At 39.7% G+C, this 26367-nt stretch overlaps 1 protein-coding gene across 2 annotated transcripts; it reads right to left on the minus strand.

Annotated features, from left to right (window-relative positions):
- Positions 1 to 16615: 16615 nt before the first annotated feature.
- SERPINA7 (serpin family A member 7) lies at positions 16616 to 21847 on the minus strand. 2 transcript variants are annotated; one of them, XM_068533064.1, is made up of 5 exons: positions 21830 to 21847; positions 19634 to 20269; positions 18288 to 18561; positions 17437 to 17584; positions 16616 to 16892 (listed from the first exon to the last, which is right to left on the minus strand). In XM_068533064.1, the coding sequence occupies exons 2-5, from the start codon at positions 20250 to 20252 to the stop codon at positions 16695 to 16697; spliced, it is 1239 nt and encodes a 412-aa protein (XP_068389165.1). In that variant the 5' UTR covers positions 20253 to 20269; positions 21830 to 21847; the 3' UTR covers positions 16616 to 16694. The 2 variants fall into 2 exon arrangements, with proteins under 2 accessions (XP_068389165.1, XP_068389166.1); XM_068533065.1 differs by having other exon boundaries at positions 19634 to 20132; positions 21830 to 21837.
- Between the last annotated feature and the right edge of the window lie 4520 nt (positions 21848 to 26367).

Genomic DNA, 26367 nt, shown 5'->3' on the forward strand with positions numbered 1-26367 from the left:
GTTCAAACACATTCTAAAAGCTCTACATTTTTTACTCCCCCCTCCATGTTTTGTGTTTTTGATGTCATATTTTACATCTTACTATCTATTAACTATTTATTGTAGTTATATTTGATTTTACAATTTTGTCTTTTAATCTTTGTACTAGCTTATTTAAGTGGCTGATCCACAGCCTGTACTATACATTTGCCTTTACCAATAGAATTTTTCCCTTCCTATAATTCTTTTTTCTTGTTGTAGCCTTATCTTTTTCACTTAAAACAGACCCTTTAACACTTCTTATAAGTTCAGTTTAGTATTGATGAACTCAGGTTTTTGCTTGTCTGAGAAGCTCTTTATCTCACCTTCAATTCTGAATGATAACCTTGCTAGGCAGAGTATCCTAGGTTGTAAGCTTTTCCCTTTCAGCACTTTAAATATATTATGCCACTCCCCTCTGGCCTGCAATGTTTCCACTAAAAACTCAGCAGATAGACTTATGGGGGTTCCCTTGTATGTGACTCTTGTTTGTTTTTCTCTTGCTGCCTTCAGAATTGTCTTTTTATCTTTAACTTTTGCCATCTTAATTATGATATGTCTTGTTGTGGGTCTCTTGGGTTCATCTTGTTTAGAACTCTGTATTTCCTGTACCTGGATATATATGTTTCTTTCTTCAGGTTCAGGAAATTTTCAGCCATAATTCCATCAAATAAATTTTCTACCCCTTTCTCTCTCTCTTCTCCCACCAGGACCCCTATAATGTGAATGTTAATATGTTTAATGGGGCTTCCCTTGTGGCACAGTGGTTAAGAATCCACCTGCCAATGCAGGGGACACGGGTTTGAGCCCTGGTCCGGGAAGACCCCACATGCCACGGAGCAACTAAGCCCATACACTACAACTACTGAGCCTGTGCTCTAGAGCCCATGAGCCACAACTACTGAAGCCTTCATGCCTAGAGCCCATGCTACACAACAAGACAAGCCACCGCAATGAGAAGCCTGCACACCGCAATGAAGAGTAGCCCCCCCCCTTGCCACAACTAGAGAAAGCCCACTCACAGCAGCAAAGACCCAACACAGCCAAAAATAAATAAATAAAATTTTTAAAAATATGTTTGATGTTGTTCCAGAAGTCCCTTAAACTGTTCTCATTTTTAAAATTTGTTTTTCTTTTTACTGTTCTGATTGGGTGATTTCCATTATTCTATCTTGCAGATCACTTATGCACTCTTCTGTATCACCTAATCTGCTATTAATTCCCTCTAAAGTATTTTTCATTTCAGTTATTGTATTCTTCAGCTCTGGCTGTTTCTTTTATATATTTTCTAGTTATTTGTTAAAATTCTCACTATGTTCATCTAGTCTTTTCCTCACTTCAGTCAGCATTCTTATTACTATTGTTTTGAACTCTTTATCAGGTAATTATCTCTGTTTCATTAGGGGTTTTTTTCAGTGATTTTTCCCCCCCGTTCTTTAATTTGAAACATGTCCCTGTGTCTTTTCATTTTGTTTAACTTTCTCTGTCTCTGTGAAATTAGGCGAAACATTTACCCATCCCAGTCTTCAAGGTGTGCCCTTGTGTGGGAGTATCTCTATGCAATCTGCTTGTGCACAGTGGCTTTGGTGGAAGAGCTGGACCTGAAATGAGCACGGGCTGCATCTTTCCCTGGGGTGTGCTGGCAGCCACCACCTTGGTGGGAGGTAGGGCTGGAGTCAGAGGGACTAGAGCCAAAGCCAGGTTCAAGTCAGGACTTTTCCTAAGCTTAGTGGCCATCACCCCCTTATCATGGGTGAGGAGCTGGAGCAGGAGCCCTCAGGGAACTGGGTTTCTCCTTGGTATAAAGGCAGTCTCCATCTTGGTCTGGGACATGACTGGGGCTTGAGGGCTTGGTGCTGGTTTCACTTTTCCCCTGGTATGCATACCTTAGTTAGAGGCTGGGTCCTGGCCAGAGGGGTGGGTACTACACCACTGAGCAGCCCCCACCCTCTCCCAAGTGTGTAGAGGAATGCATGCTCCTGCAGTGGCTGTCTCTGCCCTGGAGCTAGCTTCACTTTCTCTGGAGTGTGTACAGGGACATGCAAGCTGGTAATGGCTGCCCAGCTCTGGTCAGAGGCAGGGCCAGGTCTGAGCTGCCTCTATTCCCTTCAAGTGTGTGCATTCTCATCGGCAATGGTAGGCTGCGTCTCAGTGGGGAGCAACACCGGAGCAAGAGGGGCTGGAGCAGGAGCCTGGTGTGGGCTGGGTGTGTGCTGGAGCAGTCCTGGCAAACTGGCCAGAGCTCTAGGCAGTTTTCAATCTGCTGCCTCTGAGCTGTGACTGTGAGTGTGCAAGTCTATGCACATGCTCTTCAAGAAGAGTCTTGGCTTCTTACAGCCATTTACTAAGTCCCACTGTTTTTCAAGCAGCTAAGGGGGCTTGTGTTCCCAGTGTCAGACCCCAGGGCTGAGGTGCATCATATGTGGCTCAGACTTCATATTAATTGACCTAGCAACAGCATTTGACACAGTTGATTACACCTTCTCTTTGATAAACCTTTTTTCCTTTATTTCCAGAAATGGCATTCTTATGTTTTTTTCTCCAACCTCATTGACAGCTTCTTCTCACTGCCCTTTCTAGTTTCTCCTATTCTAGCTAACCCCTTAACACTGGCATTCCCCAGGGTTCAGTCCTTATTTCCCTTCTCTGTCTATACTCATTCCCTTGTTTATATCCAGTCTTGAGGCCTGGTGGTACAAAGTAAACAAGATATTCTCATCCATTACAGAAATTTATAATTCTGCCCAAATCCCAAATCATTACTACAAAATTATATAAATATTATAATGAAGCATATAAAAAATACAGAAGTGTGAAAAACAGTACCTTTAAAGAAACCTGTAATTTGTTTGAATAGTTTCACGGGTTGCCATGGAAGTAAAACACCTTAGGTTCAGGACCAGATTGGGTGCCGCTGAACCCACTGATAAAGAGACTAACTAGGTGGGAAGGTTTCCGTGCTGGATGTGGAGTATACATGGTGAGAGCAGGAGAACTCACAGCTAACCATTTGGGGCTACGTGAGTCTCAAAGATGTCAAGGCAGTGCATGGAATTTCAATCCTTACAATACAGAGGTAAAAATGCTAGACATAAAAGCATCTGTCTATGGACTGTTAAGTACATTTATATTTAAGAACAGATTAAACTAGCCTATAGCAATAGAAATGGAAACTATAAATGATGTGGAGACATTGCAAAGGGACATGAGGAAACTTTCTGGATTGATGCAAATATTTTATATCTCCATTTGAGGATGGATTTTGAGGGTGTATACATTTGTGAAAACTCATTGAACGGTACACTTTCAATATAATTATTTCACTACATGTGAATTATATTAAAGATGAGTGTGTATGCACATGTGTGAGAGAGAGGGGGCAGAGAGAGAGAGAGAACAGAGAATGGGATGAGAGAAATTGTATACGTCAAGTATTAGTAAAAATTTTTGTTTTACTGTGCAAGTGAGTAAAAGAATTTGGTGCCAGATAACAGGAAAGTGATATCAGGGAACTTTTCTTTTATGATGGAAGAAGTAATAGGAAATTTATATGTTTATTGGAATGATCCACTAGAGAGCAAAACATAAGAATTTATAGGAGAGTGAAGAAAGAATCTCTGGGGCTTAAGCAAAAGTGGTTAAAAGAATATGCAATCTAGTGCAAAAAAGATTGATTTTAGAGAAAAGTAAGGAAAGATCATCTTTGTACAAGCAGGAAGTTAGCGTATATGGGTGCAGATGCTGCTAAGTGGATAGAAGTAGTGATAAGAGTATGTGGAAGTTCCCCTTTGTTTCAATTTATCTCCAACGTAGGAAGCAAAGAAATCAGCTGAGATAGAAGATGGGGGAGATGGTATTAGAGGTTTGAAGAGAGAGAAGAAGCTGTGAAATAGTCACCTTTGTGGATGGGAGATTTAATGGATTTAAAACAAATAACAAGGTATCTGGCAGCATTAAAAACGTAGTTTAGGTATGTGGTCATTAATTTATTGTTGTGCAATTTTTTCTCCAGTCATGGTCAGCTTTTCAGGTGCAAGTATGAGAGAAAGGTGGATTTAATCAAGGTTCCAGTTTCCCAAGTAAGTGTGCCAAAATGAAAGAAGAGCAAAAGAGTCAAGGGCATATGCAAGAAAATAATTTTCATGATTGAGCATGAATTTGAGCTGGATAAAATACCCAGATATAGAGACTATTATTATAATAGATTTCCTTAGAAAATGGCTTCATAAGGAAGGATCTATAGTTTAGGAAAATGTGTAATTATAAAAGCATCACATGATCCTTTTTGTTTAAAAAAAGAAATGTATAAAATAAAAATTTAAATACCCAAAATCCACACCTCCACCCCCCCACTACTAAGGGCCAACTACTATTAAATGTTTTGTATGTATGCCTGAGCATCAAAAATGTAGTTGATTTTCAAAGCCTCTCCCTACAAATGCAGCATTGTTGGGGAGTAAAAGGGCTACATTCCCATAAAGAGGAAGATTCACGGCTGAATGAATGAATGAATAAATAAACAAATAAATAAATCCAAGCTCCCACAGAATTAGCAAATTCTGGGAACATAATTTAGGATAAGCAATAGGAAAAGGTGTTCCTCTCATAGTTAAAGTCACTTTTATTAAAAGCAGAGATTTTTCTCAAGTAGTCCTGCTCTAGCACCAGGGAAAGAGACATTTGAACCCTGTCTTTAGCAAAACTTGTTGCTGCCAGATGGAAAAGGTAAAGTACTTAATGGGGAGAGTTTAAAGGTCCTCAGTGTTTTCAAAGTAAACACTAGTTAAATAATATTGACAAAGTGCTTTAGAACTCTGAGGCAGGCCAATGGGAATATTATGAACCATAGGGAATATTCAGGTCAAAAACTTAACTATATGCATGTTGGTGATGAAGACTTAATTATAGAAGACAATCGGAAAATGAGCACAGATAGAGGAAGTATTGATCGACATTGCCTAAAAAGAAATTATGTGGCAGAGGGGGCAAGACAGAATGCTTCAGCTGAAACTCCCAGGAACATATCAGGAGAAGAACCTCCCCCATAACATCGCACACACACCTAATTTACTTTAATTAATACAAAGTAAAGCTTGTTGTCTCTGATTAGTTACATCACAATGTTATATTCAAAAGACTCCCGTCTTTTGAATAGTCACCTCTTCCTAAGAATTAGCTCAGTTTACCTTTCCCTTTCAAAGGTAAACTGAGCTAATCTTTTTAGGGTCCTTCAGTTCTGCAGCTCTATTCATTATTCCAATCAGCACAATAAAATCCCATGTCTGGGAGCTGCCCACGCAACAGGGCATTCCTCCTTATAACATGGCAATGAAGGACAAAAGGGTAGGAATACTTAATTTAAGAAAATTTAGTCAGTTACATGATAGTAAAAGCTAACATTTATTGGACACATCACACAATAACTATGATGTAGGTGCCATTTTTATCATCTCCTTTCTACAAATACTAAAGAAACTGAGGCCCAGAGAGTTTAAATAAGTTGTGGGACCAGAATTTAAACCCATGCTCTAATGATAGTACCCATGTACATCATTGGTTTATCATATTGAAATTCTTTAAATTTTTTAAAGTTAGAAAAAATAGAAAATAACTCAGGCAAACTTAAAAAGTGAATTTGCTATAATGATATTAAGAGCTCAGAGAACCAACAGGAAACTGGACAACTGGGCTAGGAATAACCAAAAGTGGTGATGTAGCATGATTGGTCTGATGAGGATACTGACACATGGTTTGCTTAGACCTCAGACATTTTCATTCTTGTGTCCCTGTTATTAAGATCCAAAATCTAGCCACAGAGCATTATATTATTCTAACTTAGGTCAAGATATGCCTGCCTCTTCATTAGAGGAGAGAAGTGCCATTGATTTAAGTAGATTTAATATAAAAGGCAAGGGTACTTCTTTAAAAGGAAACTGGAGTACAATAAGGACTGGGAAGGTTGATGCTGGGTTGCTAAAAAGTAATACATGTCTATTAGAATCCATGCTTAGGGCTACCCAACATCTACATCCCCTTCTTCCCAAATACCTTCTTCCAAAAATGTTCTTACCCAAAAAGATACAATTATCTTATATATAATCCAAAATAAATTCTGTCACTTTCCAACATTTCTTCAGTCACTTCACTGAGCTCCAATTCCAGGATCTATGGGTAATGCTCATACTTCCTCTAGATTTATTGTGATTATGCTTCAATATTCCTCAACTTGTGGACTAAATTTCGCCATCATAAACACAGTTTACGTACAGTTTTGGAAGAAAGGGACTATATTAATTAAAATATATACGTATAAATCCATGACCAGGAAGAAAGAACCTATTTGTAAAGACCTATTTGCAAAGCCCATATTTCTTTAGCTGGTATTGAGATCATATTTAGCATTTATGACTTCCTTCCTCCACTCACCATTTAATATACCCTTTTCTTTTTACCAGCACCTTAGCAGTTGGGCTTCATTGTTCAGTGGTATACTCAAACTTTAATTCTTGCCTGATCTGAGCCTTCGGATGCGCTGCCAGAGAAGAGTTGCATTAATTTACATTCTGGTGCCAACTTTTCAATCTAAATAACAAGTTTAGATTGCTTTCCTAGCATTATATTCATTTCATGCTCTTCAGGCATTAAGTGATTTGCCAAAGTTCCCATACCCAGTAAGTGATAGAACCAAGGTTTAAATTCAGGTTCCTCTGATTCCAAAACTCACACTTGTGGTGCTAGTCTGGCTCCTTGAATGAATAAGAAAAGACTGAGATAAGAAGCAGGAAATAAGTGGAACAACATCAGGAGTCATAGGCCCACAATCAGCAAAGGACAGGCCTGTTGGATGGGCAGTAGAGAGATGGAAAGTAGATAAGACAATTGCCACAACAGGATAGGGGAAGGGAGGTGCAGACTGAGACAAACCCTTGCAAAATCGTACCTTGCAAAGTTAATAATTTGCAAGGAAATAAAACAAATAGGTGATGGGGGGAGCAAAAATCAACTTAGACCTTGTGAGGGTGTTTCATCTCAGGTTCTGGGAAGTGTGGTATATCAAACAGAAAGAGTAACCCTTGTTTCTCCAACCTGCAGAAAGGGACCATTATATCTGAACTGTTGTACTTTCCTTCTTCCTTGCTTTATTGTTCTCCATGATACTCAACTATGTAAGACCTAGTATATTTTACTTATTTAGTTTACTGTCAGTCTTTCCACACTTGGATTGTAATCTCCATGAATATTTTTGTTTTGTTTTGTTGGAACAGATCCTGGCACATGATAGGCCCATTTTGTCTGTTGAATGAATGAATGAATGCATCAAGAAGGTTTGTGGGTCCCCCTCTGCTTCTGGGCCTTTAATCCCAAGCTCCAACTTTCCAACTAACTTCTTGGAAATGTTGAAAAATGATGAAGCTTTCTGACTGCTTTTGCTTATTGCTTTCTATTTACCTGTGGGTGGCCTCCTGCTGTAGCAGGAAGTAACTGTACAAATACCAGTACTACTGGCAATGCCCTTATTTCTACTATTTTTCCAGGAGACAAGTAATGTCCTAGCCAAGAGCAAAGGCTCCAGAGTGAGATGGCAGTAAGAATCCTGTCTCAACACTAAAATAGCCATTTAAGTTTGGGAAAGTTCCTTAAGCCCCTGAGCCTTTATTCCCTCATCTATAGTGTTTCCTTAGCTATATATATCTGTATGCATCTTCCTTCTCACATCTAGAATATACTGACTCCCTCTCCAAAGAAGATAAGCCAATGTTCTAAACAGTTACTACATTCAGTTCAAAATCCAGGATCTCTGGGTGATGTGCAGTCCTCTCCATCAGGTCCACATGTAGATCCTTTTGAGCTAAAAGTTAAATTATCAGTCTCTCCCACGTCCCCAATAGACAATGGTAGAATAGGGACAGAGTAAGCCGAATAAAAACTTCCATTATAAAAATGGAGGAATGAAAGATATACTGTGATCACTTGTTCATAGCAATGATGGAATCTTACTGATCAGGTCTGAAGACACTCTGCCCTCGTAGTGAGGGAGGTTCCCTGATTAGATAGTGAATCTTCTCTCTGTGAGAAACTCCCTTGTCCATTGCTATCCATAGTAATATCTCAAGTGGGTTTGGGGGATATTTCCTTCCTTGGTGGATACACAATTTTCCACACCCCTCTTCCTGATGGTACAGGTTTGGGGACCAGACTATACAGTCATAAACTCTTTTACAACAAGTTTGTGGTTTCTCTGTCAATGCAATTGCCTCAAAACTCAATAAGCTTTCAGTCTATTTGCATTCATTCAGTCCCATATGACAGCAACAATATCCAACTTTTTTCCTAGACACAATTAAGTCTACCTTATTTCTTTGCTTCCTCACTCTCTGCCAACCTCTTTTCTTAATTGAGGCCATCTAAATCTGTTGGGTTGGGTGAGAAGGAAACAGCTATAATCTGATCTTTGCTGAAAGACTGAGTATATCAGTTTAAATGAAGTCTTAATAAGCCTTTCAAAGACCTTTATCTACTTGAGTTAATTAGAACCTTTTCTATTTGAAGTTAATTTTTGTATATGGTGTGATATAACGGTCCAACTTCATTCTTTTTCATGTTGATATCCAGTTGTCACAACATCATGTGTCAAACAGACTATAATTTCTCATTGAATGGTCTTGGGACCCTTGCCAAAAATCAACTCACCATAGATGTATGGGTTTATTTCTAGAATTAAATTTTACTCCATTGATCCACATGTCTATTAATACCAGTACCACACTGCTTTGATTACTATAGGTTGGCATAGGTTTATAAATCAGTAAGTGTAATTTCTACATCTTTGTTCTTTTTCAAGATTTTTTGGCTACTCAAGGTCCCTTGTACTTCCTTATGAATTTTAGGATCGGCTTTTCCATTTCTGCAAGAAAAAGTGGTTGGAATTTTGACTAGGATTACATTTAATCTGTGGATCCATATTGGGTGAGTAATGCCAGTTTAACAATATTAAGTCTTCTAATCCATGAACCCCGGATGACTTTCCATTAATTTATGTATTTTTTAATTTCTTTCAACAATATTGTATAGTTTCAATGTGCAAGTCTTGCACTTCTTTAGTTAAATTTATTCCTAAATATTTAAATCTCTATGATGCTTTTGTAAATGAATTGTTTTCTTAATTTCCTTTAAGATTATCTATTGCTAGTATATAGATATAGACCTGATTTTTGTATGTTGCTTTATATCCTACAATATGGCTGAACTTCTTTATTAGTTTCAGTAGTATCCCATGGATTCTTAAGTGTTTTCATCTACAAATAGAAATAATTTTTCCTCCTTTCCAGTCTGTAGTATATTTATTATTTTTCTTGCCTAATTTCTTTGGATATAAATGTCAGTAAAATATTGAATATAAGTGGTGATATTGGGCATCCTTGTCTTTTTCCTGATTTGAGGAGAAATGCTGCCAGTTTCTCACTATTGAGTATGGCACTGGCTTTGGGTTCTTCACAAATGTCCTTTATTATGTTGAGGAAGTTCCCTTTTATTCCTACCTGGTTGATTGTTGATATCATGAAAGTGTGTTTAATTTTTCAAACACTTTCTCTTCAATTATGGAAATGATATTGTGCTTTTTTTATTCATTCTATTAATATACTGTATTATATTGATTGAGTTTTGTATGTTGAACCACCATTGCTTTCCTGGGATAAATCTCCCATGGGCATGGTGTATAACACTTTTTATATGTTGCTGGGGGGCTTCCCTGGTGGCACAGTGGTTGAGAATCTGCCTGCCGATGCAAGGGACACGGGTTCGAGCTCTGGTCTGGGAAGATCCCACATGCCGCGGAGCAACTAGGCCCGTGAGCCACAACTACTGAGCCTGCGTGTCTGGAGCTTGTGCTACGCAACAAGAGAGGCCGCGACAGTGAGAGGCCCGCGCACCGCGATGAAGAGTGGCCCCCGCTTGCTGCAACTAGAGAAAGCCCTCGCACAGAAACGAAGACCCAACACAGCCAAAAATAAATAAATAAATATATGTTGCCGGGTTCAGCCTACTAGTATTTTGTTGAGGATATTTGCATCTATATCTATAAATGATATTGGTATTTGTTGTTTTGCGTGTGTGTGTGTGAAGTCTTTGTCTGGCCTTGGTATCAAGGTAATACTGGCCTAATAGAATAAGTTAGGAAGTGTTCTTTCTTCTTCTATATTTTTGCAAGAGTTTGAGAATAATTCATTTTAATTCTTTTGTAAAAATTTGGTAGAGTTTGACAGTGAAGCCATCTGGGCCTGAGCATTTTGGAATTTTCTGTATATATCTATTAGCCCATCTGCTCTAGTATTTCATTTAAGGCTGAAGTTTTTTTGTTGACTTTCTGTCTGGATGATCTATCCGTTGATGTAAGTGGCATGTTAAAGTCTGTTACTATTATTGTGTTGTTGTCAATATCTCCCTTTAGGTCTGCTGATAACTGTCTTATATATTTGGTGCTCCTATGTTAGGTGTGTATATATTAATAACTTTCCAGAGTTTAGTAAAGTTGATTCTGACAGGTTTTGCCAGTTTACTATTTTTGTGGAAGAATGGGCTTTTAAGGTTTTCTATTCTACCATTTTCTCTCTAACTGAAGAGACTTAATGAGACTTTTTAAAAAATGTTATTGGAGTATAGCTGATTTAAAATGTTGTGTTAGTTTCAGGTGTACAGCAAAGTAAATCAGTTACACATATACATATATCCACTCTTTTTTAGATTCTTTTCCCATATAGGTCATTACAGAGTGTTGAGAAGAGTTCCCTGTGCTATACAGTAGGTCCTTACTAGTTATCTATTTTATATATAGTAATGTGTATATGTCAATCCCAATCTCCCAACTTATCCTTCCCCCCTTCTCCTAGTAATCATAAGTTTGTTTTCTACATCTGTGACTCTATTTCTGTTTTGTAAATAAGTTCATTTATACCATTTTTTTTAGATTCCACTTATAAGTGATGTCATATGATATTTGTCTTTCTCTGTCTGACTTACTTCACTCAGTATGACGATCTCTAGGTCCAAGCATGTTGCTGCAAATGGCATTATTTCGTTCTTTTTTATGGCTGAGTAATATTCCATCGTATATCTGTACCACATATTCTTTATCCATTCCTCTGTTGATGGACATTTAGGTTGCTTCCATGTCCTGGCTATTGTAAATAGTAATGAGCCTTTTTTCTTGAAGACTTTTTCAAACCGAAGTCTTTCTATTTAGAGCCCAGAAGTATACTGTTGGCATTTTAAATGCTGCAGGACCACTCCTATGGACTGAATGTGTCCCTCCAAATTTTATGTGCTGAAACCCTAATCCACAATGTGACGGTACATGGAGATAGAGCTTTTAGACTGTAATTAAGCTAAAAATGAAGGCATAAGGGTGAGGTCCTAATCTGATAACACTGGGGGCCTTACAAGAAGAAGAAGAGAGAGAGATCTATCTACACACACACACACACACACACACACACACACACACACACACACTGAGAAAGTCTATGTCAGGATAGAGTGAGAAGGTGGTTATCTATAAGGCAGGAGGCTAATACTTGTTAGAAATAATTCCTACTGCACCTTGATCTTGGACTCCTAGCCTCTAAAACTATGATAAGATAAATTTCTGTCATGTAAGCCACCCAATTGATGACATTTTGTTATGGCAGCCCAAGCAGACTAAGACATGTTTTGTTAGTGAGAAATAGGGTGCTGCTATAGCAAATACCTAAAAATGTGGAAATGGCTTTGGAACTGGGTAATAGGTAGAGGCTGGAAGAGTTTTACAGTGAAATCTAGAAATATGGACATTAAGGTGACTTTAGTGAGGCCTCAGCTGGAAATGAGCAACACATATAATGTATATGAGATTCATTGATTGATTTTATGGAATTGGATCACATGATTGTGGAAGCTGGCAAGTCCAAAATCTGCAGGGTGTGCTAACAGAGCAGAGATCCAGGGAAGAGTTGATGTTGCAGTCTTGTATCTAAAGGCAGTCCAGAGATGAAATTTTTCTTTCTGTTCCTACAACTCTGGGCTCTTTAGGGTTGCAGGTCATGATCCCCAAAAGACAAACACTTCTCCCATGAAAACCAGCAAGAGTCCCATTGTACTATAAGCTATGGATGTTGCATGGACACTTCAGGATTCTTTTGTTCAGGGAATAGCAAACAACAAGAGGAGTCACCATCTGTTGTGGCCATCCTTACAGACACAGAATGGACCCCTGCTCAAAATTTGTGTCAGACATCAAGACTGGTAAACACACACACACACACACACACACACACACACGTGTTAAAGTCTTATTACTTACATAGTAAGGATTTTTCAAAAGAGCTGGTTTCTTATGCTGGTCCAAAAATGACTTCAGAGATCAGGGAAATGAAACTGGCTTGGGGTTTTATGGTGAGTAGGGTATGGAGATTCTTTTGTGCATGCTTGTGTGATTTGAACCTCCCATCAGCACCAAAGAAGGGAACACCTTAGTTTCTTATAAGCTTGCCCAGATGTGGTACACAAGGGGAATAGGGAGGGGTGAGGCTTAGAAGGTGTTAGCAATCAAGCATTAAAAAATGGATTCAGACTATTACACCATCTGAGGCAAAGGCAATTGACCCTCTCTATCAGGAGGAGGAAGAAATGTTGTTACACAGTGGGAGCAAGCTGAATATGCTTGGCACCAAAGCAATCCACATGGTGCCTTTTGATACTCCTTTGACCAGTTTTGATGGGAAATAGACATATGTAGCAACCTTGGCCAGAGAAGTGTTCAAGACTTGTCAGGGATGAGGGTCTCAGTCATGTTATGAAGTGAGGTACAGAGGCCAGCTGAGAAAAATAGGAATCTAGAACAGATAGTGGAGGACTCTGGAGGATCTGCTTCTTGGACTTATATGAAGAAGTAGATTTAAGCAGCATAAGAAATAGATTGTGTTGGACATGGAGATGTACCATACATATTCCTCTTCAGGGAAAGAACTTTTTTTTCCAGATTCTAGGTGTCCTGTCAATAGAAAGTCTTCAGCTTTAGACCTTTATAGGATAGCCTCAGCTGTAGAGAGATGTCTGGCCCATATCCAATGACTGATTGAGGTGGGTGTGTGAAGGCCCATCCATTTCATTGCATCAGTCACAAAGAAACTCCCTGTAAACATCCTGTATGATGAACTCTGTCTGCTTCCTGGAGAATATAACCGGCAACATCTCCACAAGTGCTACCAATTTCTGTATGACTTGGAATAAGGCTAGTGTTATGGACTGAATGTATTTGCTCCCCCCATTCATACATTGAAGCCCTACCCCCACCCCCCCAGTGTGGCTATATATGGACTAAGGAAGTAATTAAGGTTAAATGACGTGACCAGAGTGGGACCGTGATCTGATAAGATTAGTATCCTTATAAGAAGAGATACCTGAGAGCTCACTTGCTCTTTCCACACACATGTATGCATGGGAGGAAAAGCCATGAGAGGGCATAGCACAAAGGCTTCAGCTAGGAAGAAAGATTTCAACAGAAATGGAATTTGCCATCACCTTGATCACAGACTTCTAGCCTCCAGAACAGTGACAAAATAAATTTCTTTTTTAAGCCAATCAGTTTGTAGTATAGTTATGGCAGCCTGATTAGTAAATAGACTCAGCAATAAGTCTAATTCTTAAAGAAGACAGAAAATTATTTCTGGTCACCTAATCATCTGGGATAAGAATTTTAGGTCAGTGGCCACCTCTCTTCCATGTGGGTATTTAGATATCAGGTCTTTTCCATCCTGTTTTTCTGCAAACACAGAATTTTTAACCTGGAGTCCAAAGAAACTTCAAGGATGTCTAAGGACAAAATTCTGAGAATCTATAAATTTGTTTATGAAAAACATTCATCTTTAATTTTGCCAGCCTCCAACCAATATTTAGCATTTTGTTCATTTATAACTGTGGGCCACAAACCACAGTAGTGACAACTGTACCTGTGATTTTGTCACAAACAAAGTTCACATAATTTCAAAGCACTTATACTTCCTATTACTTTGGAAAGAATGTATTTATTATACCAGTTATAAAATCTTATTAATTAATATGTTGTGGTGGAAGCATACATATTACTATATCAGTCATTTCAATTGTATTATTTTTATAATTATATTTCAATGTTACTGATGGCCTTTGCAATCCTAAATTTTTTTGGCATTTAAAATATTCTGAAAAGAGGCACATACATTACACCACACTGCCAAAAAGCTCTTCATCTGCTTGGTGGTCAAACTAAATCATAAGTAAGTCCACAATCCAGTTCAAAGGAGATGGAAAAAGAGTGAAGGAGGTACCCAACTATTGTAATGCCCTGACCAGTAAATGTCACACCACACCTACACCTCATCATATTCCATTAATGAGAACTTAGTCTCATGGTCACACTTAGTTGTAAGGGAGGCTAGGAAATGCAGTATATCAGGGAAGCCTTGTGGCTATGATTCTATTATAATGGAGAAAGGAAAACAGAGCTGATGAACTTCGTACAATGTATGCCACTACTCTTTTGTACCCTGTCCCCCAACAAGTTTTCTCCCTTTTGTTCTAAGAGTTTACCTATAGATTTTTCTTGGTTTTTCTGTGTAGAGAGATTTGTTTCCTCCTTTCCACTACATTTTTTATAATGTGTACTTCTTTTTCTTATCTTGCTGTATTCACTAGGACCTCCAGTATAATGTTTAATAGAAACAATGATAGAGAAAATACTCGTCTTTTTCCCAATTTAGTAAAAATTCTGCTGTGAACTTTTGCTACTGAAATATTGGTATAGGTATTTTATGGTTAACATTTATGAAATTAAGGAAGTTATCTTCTAGTCCTAGTTTGCTAGAATAAGCTGAGATTTATATGGTTAATAGTGGTAGTTCTTCGTGATCTGGCTACAGGAATGACTGATTGAATGAGATTTAGTCTCTGCTTGAAAGACAGTGTCTTGTAATTCCCGACTTCCCCCTGGAGAAACTGATATTCCTCTGAGAACAACCTCTGATCCAATTCATTTGGGGAGGTTTAGGAAGGTGCCTGTATAACATTAACTCTGGCCTCTGGATGTAGGGTCTGTGCCAGAGAACATAAATCTGCAAACCAGGAGACCCACACTACAACCTTGGCTCTGACACTAGGCTCCTGGCTGATGTTGACCAACAGGAAAAACAATTAATATTTACAAGGCTTTTTATCAGATGTCTGACTCTGTGATGAGAACATTACATATTCTGTAGCAAGGAATATTCACAAAATCCTGCTGACACGAATATTATTAGTGTTCCCATTTTACAGATGAGGAAAACAAGGTGCAAGGTTTAAGTACCTTGTCCAAGATCACAAAACAGTATAAGTAGCAGAGCCAGGATTGTATTGTAACTTCAGTGAAACCAAACTGCATGTTAGTGATGACTTTTCTGTGCTATAAATCACTTTCCCTCCCTGGGTTTCCAGTTTCTTATCCATAAAGCCAAAATGCAAACTATACCAGGAGTAAGCAAACCTCCGTGCAAATTGTCTAATAAAACACTAGAATGTTTGTGGGCTACATACTTTTCTAAACATATATATTTATTTCAATCTGGAAGCACAATATCTGCAAAAGCACTTATGCATTTGTTATTATTTCCCTATCACTGAAGAGTTTCGCCTTAGGGCTGGAATTTCAGACAGTAGATCATTAACAGTCATTGTACTATTTATGTGTACTGAATTTTAATATTGGAGATTTGAATACGTATTGTCTGAGATGAAGTCTAGTTTGGTGGATGGGGGTAGAAGGGCATGAACAGACAAGGGAAAATTGCTGAAGGATCTGAGGATAGGGAGGCATCAAACTTCAGTGAAACTAACCAAGAGATTTATACTTGAGCAAGTGAGACCGAGGTACAACATTTGGAAAGGAGTCTGATTAGAATACAGAAAAGGAAGGGCCATGAGATATAATATGAATGAATCACTTTCCTTCTCCACTGCCAGCTTATAGCTTATCAATAAGGAAACATTTTTAGGGGCAAGGTGGGCTTGTACAGTGAAGTTCATCTCTGTCTTTCTTGCTTTTTTGTCCCATGCTTGTTAGGTCACAAAAGCGACATCCCTAGCAGTAGCTCTCAGTCTGTGACTCAGCCCTGTAGTGAAAATATCTTTTTACAACCCACCAATGGCAGTTCTGGCAAGAACACAGAGAACAATTTTGATGGGGTGGGAGGAAGGAGGTTGAGAAGTTCATATATAATCTACTGCATTTATGTTGCTTAATATTCATTGTACTTATTATGAAAATAATGGGTTAGGAGGACCTGACCTGCATTTCAACTATTCTCCAAGAGGGCAGAAGACAAGACATTTGTCAGCCCAGTAAAATTCGTTGGAGCTAACTAACTGGGAGCTAACTAACTGGGGTTCTGACAAAGAAGAATGCATTGACATGGGGCCTTCTTGTGCTTTGGGTAAAGAGTCACTCATTGACTATCTGAACATAAGAGTGGCCTCTTTCACACCCAATGCAGTTCGGCTAGGGTCCAGTCTCCACCCCTGTACAAAGGAAAGCACATCCAAGCCCACATCGATCACATCAGGCTATACTATTTATTTATTTCTCATTGCAATAAGCACATGCAATTAGCCAACAACCTCTTTCCCAACTACACTTCTGTTGGGTCCACAATTTTCCCTAGAAAGAGAATACTCCTGGTGTTTTTCTCCAATATCAACAACAGGAAGGATCTATCAAACTGGATGATAGGATGAAGAAGAGCTATTTCAGGCTGATTCAGAAATCTGACTTCAGGGACAGCTTCAGTTCCCTTTTCACCAATGTGCAGCACAGCCTTGTGGGCAGCCTGTGGAGGGGGGGGAGAATAAACACTGCTGATCCCCTGAAGAAACAGGAAACATCTTTGGAACAGTTTAGAAGCAGGGAAGAAGAAGGAAAGATGGGGCCACCCCTTTACTGTATTGTGTTGATGGTGCTTGAATATGAAGGACACTTGTCTAAGTGTAGTTAATGACTCTCTGGTGATTTTAGAGCTAGCTGTCAAGGAACCACCACTCTTTCCATGGCTTTCTGCCTCTAGAAGTCACTTATTAAGCTGTCCCCTGCCCCCGCCACCTCCTCAAGAACTGTATCACATCAGAGTCAATTCTGATGATTAAGTTCTTCTAACAGAATCATTTAGGACATGAAGGTCAAGGATGGAAGTAACTGTTACAATGACTTGTTTGGGGGTAATGAGAATGGCCCTGGAGTAAACCTGGCTTAGGAGAAGTCATTCTGCCTCCACAGGCTTCAGAATCATCACTGATAAAATGAGAGAGTTGAATTAACTGACTCTCAATGGCCCTTACATCTAAAGGATATTAAAGGACTCTAATTTACCAACTTACGTTGGAAAGTTTAAGACCATTGTCCTTTGTGAGTCCAGAAAAATCAGCAGTGTCAGCAAAGGCATCCTGGATGCCCATCTTCAAAAGGATGGCTCCAAGGTCATATGTGGCAGAAATGGAAAACTTTGGAACAAACAAGTCAATCCACCTGTGGAGAAAGGGGAAGGGGACATATGGCTATCAGCACACCAAGCTCATGATTCCCTCCCTCTCTGTCTCCATGTTATTGTATTGGGTGCTGCTCCTCTCCTAGGTATTGACAACCACTACTATGCAGGTCAACACGTGGCACCAAAACCTCAGAAGTTATCCTGGAAGGAATGCTCTCTGGTTCAGCCCATTTGGGACTGCAACAATGGAAGTTGGAAGATGTGACCCACTTATAATCTCTGGGGGTGTTCATGAAGGTTGGGAAGCCAGTGGCATGAATGTCAATGGGTAGTACCAGGGGGAATTTCATGGTTTTCCATCTAGCACTTCCAGCTTAGTATGAAATATCTATCAATATCCTACCCATTCCCCAAGCTCCACTTGGACTCTGGGAAGGAACCAATTTACTAGCTGGCTGACTTTGGATAGTTCATTTTATTTTTCTAGTCCTGATTTCTTCATTTGAAAAATGCCTGTAATACTATCTCCTTTGCAGGTTTGTTGATGTGCTTGGATGAAATAAAGTATGTAACATGCCCAACAAAGGGATTGGCAAAGAGTATGTCCTCACTATACTGTAGTGATCAACACACAGCTCTTAAGTGGTTCAGAGTGATTCTCCTGCCTCTGGATTTCTGCTGAATTCGGTCTCTGTGCCATTATGCCCACCCTCCACTTCTCACATCATCTAAGATGTTTACCCCTTCCGCAGTAAGCGGTTCCACTTCTTCAGTGTTTTAGATGACATGGCCCCTTCCACCCACTCAATCTGGCCCTCCTTGGGAAGGACAAAGAGTGCCAGAGCATTCTTGCTGTAGTCCATTTGCAGCACTGTGCAGTTCAGCTCTGTATCCACCAGGTGATAGTATTGTTCAATCTGGTGCATCATGGGCACTTGCACTGTTGTGGTCTTGTCCACTAAGAAACTGGAACCCTCTTCTGTCTTGGATGGATCAAAAGGATTTGCCCACTGGGCTTAAAATACAAAGAGAAGAGAGTTGTTTGTTTAAAACCAGTATTTGTGCCAATATGAACTTCTCTATCAATCAGTCATCTAATCTAGTAATTAATACCACCACAGAGGTAGGTACCTTCTGTCAACCAGTTTTACAAATGAGTAACTGAGGATCAGGGAGAGAAAGTGACTTTACATGTTCTCCCAGGTAGCTGGTGGCAGAGCCAGGAGTCACACCCAGGGTTGTTAGACTCCATGTTCAACAGATGTTCCATCTGTGTTCAGAACCACTATACTTACACTAAACCCATCAGAGCCACAGTTTCCTCTTCCGTAAAAAGGCATAAGCACATCCAACACACAGGGTGAAATGAGACAACAGATCTGTTCTGCCGTTTTATCCGTCTACAAGTGTGTGATTTGTGGCCAAGAATCGTTCACTCCTCCACCAAACGTGGCTGACATGTGCTGTAGAACCAGCAGAAATCATTTGGGCACAGCACCTTCAGGAAAGAGTCACATGATTCTTGTTGTTACAAGCACCAGCTTTAGAATCAGACAAACCTGGGTGGGAATACCAGCTCTGAAACTTATTAACTGTGTGAACCTGGGCACTTGTGAAGATTAGATGAGACAATGTGTGTAAACCACACATGTAGCATGGTGCTTAGTATATAGTGGGTACATAATACATGATAGAGGTCTTTATGTAACATGCCCAAGAATGAACAGCAAGTGAGGGTCACTTTAAGATTTAAAACTAATTCTGTTTACCTGCCAAGTGCAAGCTTGTCTCACCTCACCAAATCCTTTGGAAACCATGATTCTGTAGCTAGATGTGAGCAAGGTGTTCATACCATTGTAACTAACCTCTCTGAAAGTTCCCTCTCCCTAGAAATTTCCTGGGCTCATCCACGAGCTGTGTGTCCCTCCTGGAAGATCCAAAACTACACACAGCTATGTCCAGTGAAGCAGGTCACTGTAGTATGAGGGACACCTACTGATGCCAGTGAGAAGACACCACGAGCTTCCCCAAGTGCCCCATTGAATTATTGGAACACTGAACTAGAAATGGACATCTTAGAACCTTACCTTTAAAGCAAATATAGTTCACCAGAACCATAATGGTGTTTGGTTTGAGGTCTTGGATGAGGCCCACAATTTTCCCTTTGGTTTTCCTCTCCACGTGACTATTGATCTCCTGCTGGGCTGCAGAAACATTGGAGAAGTCTGTAGAAAAGACTTCAGTCTCATAGAGGTTGTTGACATCATCCAAGAACTTTGCCAGTGGTTTCAGCTGCTTCCCAATGAAAAGGGCATTTCCCATCTGTAATTCCAGCTCCTTCTTTGGAAAATTCAGTGAACAGATCAGGTACCGGAAGCCCTGCTGGATCTCTGCCATTGGGGTGTCTGTAAGGTTGAACCCCAAGCTTTCCAGGATTTGAGTTTGGGTGCTGGAGCAGGCCCCAATAGAGAGCATGGCCAAAGCTGCAGAGATGCTCACAGGGGAAAAGAAGATGTTCTGATCTGGAGTCTCCATGGTGAACCTCCGGTACAGGTTGAATGCAAAGTCAGCATTGATAGATGACATCTTATAGAGAGTGGCATTTTGTTGGGGGGAAAGGCAGGAGGTTATTTTGCCTTCACAGCTGTTAGGTGGTGCACAATGAAGCCCAAGTACCAAGAGAACCAGATAGAAGAACAGTGGCATTTTGGAAGGAGGGTAATCTATAAGAGATGAGGTGAGAAAACCATTGGGGATCTTAGCTGGATGAAAACTCTGAACCAGAAACATATAATATTCACCCATCGTGATTAGTAAAACTGTAGAAAATATTTACTGGTGTGCTCACCAGGGCCTGTGGGGAGGCCTTTCTCCCCTGAAAAACTGATGGCACATCTAATAGGAACAGGAAATAAGTGGCCTTCTGGGGCCACAGAAATAATGGCAAGGACTGTCATTCAGATGTAATAGTGACATATGAAAACTCTGGGAATAAATCAAATTTATGGAAATTGAATTACTTTTTATTTGAACCAGAGGCAACCTTTTGGAGAAGGAAGACTCTTTAGATAAAATTAGCACTCTCTCTGCTTACATTACTTTTTATAGATAAGAATTTTAAAATTTTTTAATTTGGTGTTTTTCTTAAGGTAAAATCTATGAGAGATGGGATGAGAGAATACTTGTACTTTTCTTTGGATAAAAGACAAAAGGAGAATAATTTTCACAAGATATGTTTAATTGGAAAGGAAGGGTGGTAGTTTATGGAGCCATGTACAAGGTCATGATCTGAAATTAATGCATTCATGCAACATATGGAAGTCACAGGAATATTTCTAAACAACAGGAAGATGAAAGTATAGTTTTTGCATTTCAGATCTCTTTCACCATCAGTATCATCTAAAGAGTCATATTTAAGTTGCAAGACATCTTATCACTATTATTCTTAAACTCATTCAGGTTTTTTTAAATTATTAGAGCAGAAGCCAGAAAATATGATGTAAGATTCTCCGAGCCTGTAAGAGTACGAGGCAGCAGAGAAAGGGAGTCAGCTGTGGAATCCAGTGACAATGGACATGAGTGATAGGAAGGAAGAGATAGCCCTCCATTCTCTTACTGAGTGATCTCATCCACTTCCAGGAACTAAACTGCCATTGCACAAAACTACATACTGTATTGCAGAGTGTACTCCTGTGTTCCCAGCCATTTGTCCAGCTGCCTACTGCATATAGCCACCAGAATGTTCCACACATACCTCAGTTTCAATTTGGAAATCTCAGTTTCCTAAAGTAAACATATCATCTTTTTCACCCTCAAGGCTGCTCCTTCATCTTCATTCCACATCACTGTCTATTGAGGCTCCCATGCCAGAAACCTGGGAGTCATCCTAGGGGCTTCTTCATTCTCATTCCCCACATCTAATGAGTCATGATGCCTTATGAGTACTACCTTCTAAATACCTCTCAAAACTGTTCCTTTCTCTCCCTTTCTACTGTCACTGCCTCAGTTCATGGACTGAACTACTTCACCAGCTCCTAGCAGGTCACACGACCTTCAATCTCTCCCACTCCAATCCCCCTGCTTCTACCCCTCTATCAAATCTCCACATTGTCACCAAAGTCCTTTTTCTGAAAAAGTCACGGAGGCTGGTAGGAGGTCAATTATAAGATGATCACACTTAGACCTTGGCCTCTAGAGTTAAGAATTTGGAGCTCATGGTTATTTGGGATTCTGTCTTGCTGATAGAGATGCTCAAGGTTCCAAAAGAGAAAAAAAGTACTTACAGCGTATGCCCAAGAAGCCACTTGTATCTCTCAGAAAGCAAAATCTTTCCATTTTTATAACATGCCCTGTATTGCAAAAGTAGAGTGTTCTTAGTTACTCATTAACCCCAGGCATTAGCCCTGGGGTGATAGTTTCAAAGCTGGTGTACAAAACCAAGGCCAAAAAGAGCAAAGTGAAAAATGATAAGGATGGAACTTTGAATGATTGCTTTGCTGCCACATCCTTCATCTATAACAAGAGAGGAAGAAGATTGTCAGAGCAGGCAGTGCCCATGTTCATGCTAGGAAATGTGTCTTTTCACCAGGCAGGATGAGAACCAAGGGCAAACGTGCCAAAAGGCAGCAGGGCAAAGATTAGTTTCCCCATCACAGCCAAACAGTGCTGGGATCAGCAGCCTTTTGAGGGAAAAATATACACAGGCAGAGGCTGGGTGAATCTCTTTTAATGGGTGCTGTAGAAATTATTTATGCATTGGCTTGGAGGAGATGATGTCAAAGGTAGCTTCCAACTCTAGACTTCTGATGCTGTACACATCTACGTCTGCTCAGGGGGAAAGCAGTCCTGTCCTCTGGTCACTAAAATCACCTGTGCCATTGCCTGTGCCACAGGACCCCAAAAGAGAACACAGAAGGAGCCAAGGAGAGTGGAATCAAAGATTTCATTGTTCGGCATTCACTATGTACTGAACTGTGTGCTGCAAAGCGCAGTGGGAGCAAAGAGCACTGGACTCAGTCAGGAGACCTGAGTTCGACCTTGCCTCTGCCAATTTCTAGGTCTAGTAGTAGTAGTAGTAGAAACTCCTGCTTCTTGAGTATTTACCATGTGCAGGGCGTGATGTGAAGCATCTAATTCCAGACACTCACTGCTTCAGGACTACGTTAAGGATGTGTGTATGTTAAGATTGGGGTGAGTGTTGAGGAAATGGGAGCTAGTTTGAGATAAGCTTAGATCACAGTCTATGGTAGGACTTGGAAACCAGGTTAAATAGTGCAAACTTTACCTTGAGGGCATTAGAAAGCCACTGGGGGATTTTGACAAAGCAGTGACTAGATAGAGGATGATTGTACTGTGACATTGTTTCTTCTCAAGCAAACATAGACAGAGCTCCTACTGTGTGGAAATGACCACACTTAACAATGGGATTTCAAAATCCTACTGCTGCTATCAGTCCTGAACCCAAAGGATCTTTCCAACTACCTGACACCCACTGCCCAAACCGAACAGGAGGGGGCACACCTCACATATAGGATGGTCATGGGTGTATTTGTCCTGCAGCAAGGCAATGGAGAGTTCAGATCTCCCAACACTGAGGTCAGTCCATACTGACTCTTGGTATACAACACACAGTCTGCTCTTTCAGTTATAAGTATTTGCTTCAGACGAAACAGGCAGACAGTCTAGAAAGAAAACTTCCAAAGTTGTGCCCTCTGGCGGCATAGTCAGACAATGGCACAGCTTATTTTCTGCTATATCTGATTCAGCTGAGCTTTGCTAGCAGGTAGCAACTGCAAGATCTGTTGCTGACAAATAAGAAGGGCAGCCCTCCACCCCCCCACCAAGACTCCCCTGTTCTGTGCTCTGGAGTCCTGTGCTCCTGTCATGCCTTTGCTACGTAAGAACTGTGTAATTTGGGGCAAGTTACTTAACATCCCTGAACTTAAGTTTCCTCTCTTCTAGAGTAGAATGATAACAATCCCCACATCATGTGGTTATCAGGAGTATCAAGTAAAATTTAGAGGTGATATATATATAGCTCCTATATAGTACCTGGCACATAGCAGGGATCCAGAAACTGTTAATTCTCTTCCCCTTCATCTACTATCTTGATTCTCTTCCTCCACTCCAAGTCTCCACAGTCCCTGTACTCCACCTCCCTCCCATTCCAGACTACTGTTCAGTTCTCCTTTCTGCAAAAACATTCTCCCTAAGATGAAATTGATGGATTGACTGTTAATGTGTAAGATCTTCTCTAAAACATATTTTTTAAAAAAAAATCTTTATTAGAGTATAATTGCTTTACAATGGTGTGTTAGTTTCTGCTTTATAACAAAGTGAATCAGCTATACATATACATATGTCCCCATATCTCTTCCCTCTTGCATCTCCCTCCCTCCCACCCTCCCTATCCCACCCTTCTAGGTGGTCACAAAGCACCGAGCTGATCTCTCTGTGCTATGCGGCTGCTTCCCACTAGCTATCGGTTTTACATTTGGTAGTGTATATATGTCCATGCCACTCTCTCACTTTGTCCCAGCTTACCCTTCCCCCTCCCCTTATCCTCAAGTCCAGTCTCTAGTAGGTCTGCATCTTTATCCCCGTCTTGCCCCTAGGTTCTTTGGACCATTTTCTTTTTTTTTTTTTTTTTTTAGATTCCATATATATGTGTTAGCATACGGTATTTGTTTTTCTCTTTCTGACTTACTTCACTCTGTATGACAGTCTCTAGGTCCATCCACCTCACTACAAATAACTCAGTTTCGTTCCTTTTTGAGGCTGAGTAATATTCCATTGTATATATGTGCCACATCTTCTTTATCCATTCATCTGTTGATGGACACTTAGGTTGCTTCCATGTCCTGGCTATTGTAAATAGAGCTGCAATGAACATTTTGGTACATGCCTCTTTTTGAATTATGGTTTTCTCAAGGTATATGTCCACTAGTGGGATTGCTGGGTCGTATGGTAGTTCTTATATTTAAAATAATTATTTTGGTCCCGTGTAAAGCTGCTGGAGCTAGCACATTGAATACAGAATCTTTAGGAAGTGCAGCCATATCAGTAAACTCAACCAAATCTAAAAATACGTATCTCCCTTATAATTCAGAGGACCACTTAATTACTTTGTCATTTCATTTGATATTCCCCTTATAGGGTTTTCAACTGCCTTTACCCCTACTAGACTAGATAATCAATTTCAAAGTTTCATAATTTCATCAAAATTTTTTTCACAGAACTGGAACAAATAATCTTAACATTTGTACAAAGCACAAAAGACCCCGAATAGCCAAAGCAATCTTGAGAAAGAAGAACAAAGCTGGAGGTATCACACTCCATGATTTCAAACTACACTACAAAGTTATAGTAATCAAAACTGTATGACCGGGTTTCCCTGGTGGCGCAGTGGTTGAGAATCTGCCTGCCAATGCAGGGGACACAGGTTTGAGCCCTGGTCTGGGAAGATCCCACATGCCACAGAGCAACTGGGCCCGTGAGTCACAATTACTGAGCCTGCCCTCCACAACAAGAGAGGTCACAATAGTGAGAGGCCCACGCACCGCGATGAAGAGTGGCCCACGTTTGCCACAACTAGAGAAAGCCCTCGCACAGAAATGAAGACCCAACACAGCCATAAATTAATTAATTAATTAATTTTTTAAAAAACTATATGACATTGGCACAAAAACAGACACATAGGTATCAATGGAACAGAATAGAATGCCCAGAAAGAAACCTATCCTTATATGATTGATTAATTTATAACAGAGGAACCAAGAATATATATACAGTGGGAAAAAGACAGTGTCTTCAATAAATAGTGTTGGGAAAACTGAACAGCCACATGCAAAAGAATGAAACTGGACCACTTTCTTATAGTATCTACACAAATAACCTCAAAGTGGTTTAAAAACATAAATGTAAGACCTGAAACCATAAAACTCCTAGAAGAAAACATAGGCAGTACACTCTTTGACATCAGTCATAGTGACATTTTTTGGATCAGTCTCCTCAGGAAAAAGAAACAAAAGCAAAAATAACTAAATGGTACTACATCAAACTAAAAAGTTTTTGCACAGTAAAGGAAACCATCAACAAAAGCAAAAGGCAACCTACTGAATTGGAGAAGATATTTGCAAATAGTATATCCAGTGAGGGGTTAACATCTAAAATATATAATAAACTCACACAACTCAATATATATTAAAAAATCTGAATAAAATTGGGCAGAGAATTTGAATAGACATTTTTCCAAGGAAGACATACAGATGGCCAACAGATACATGAAAGCTGCTCAATACCCTTAATCATCAGGGAAATGCAACTCAAAACTATAATGAAATATTACCACACACCTATCAGAATATCTATTATCAAAAAGACAACAAAAAACAAAAGAATCTTAAAGAGAGTGGATATATGTATGTGCATAACTGATTCAATTTGCTGTACACCTGAAACTAACACAACATTGTAAATCAACTATACTCCAATAAAAATTTTTAAAAAGACAACAAAAAACAAGTGTTGGTGAGGATATGGAGAAAAGGAACCTTCGTGCACTGTTGGTGGGAATGTAAATTGGTGCAGCCACTGTGGAAAACAGTATGGAGGTTCCTCAAAAAACTAAAAATAGAACTACCATACAATCCAGCAATTCCACCTCTGGGTATTTATAAAAAAAAAAAAAAAAGAAAAAGAAAAAACCCACTAATTTGAAAGATACATGCACACCAGTGTTCCTTGCAGCATTATTTACAATAGCCAAGATATGGAAGCAACCTAAGTATCCATCGATAGATGAATGGATAAATATGTGGTA

The sequence above is a fragment of the Eschrichtius robustus genome, chromosome X (assembly GCF_028021215.1).
Source record: "Eschrichtius robustus isolate mEscRob2 chromosome X, mEscRob2.pri, whole genome shotgun sequence".
Taxonomy (NCBI): domain Eukaryota; kingdom Metazoa; phylum Chordata; class Mammalia; order Artiodactyla; family Eschrichtiidae; genus Eschrichtius; species Eschrichtius robustus.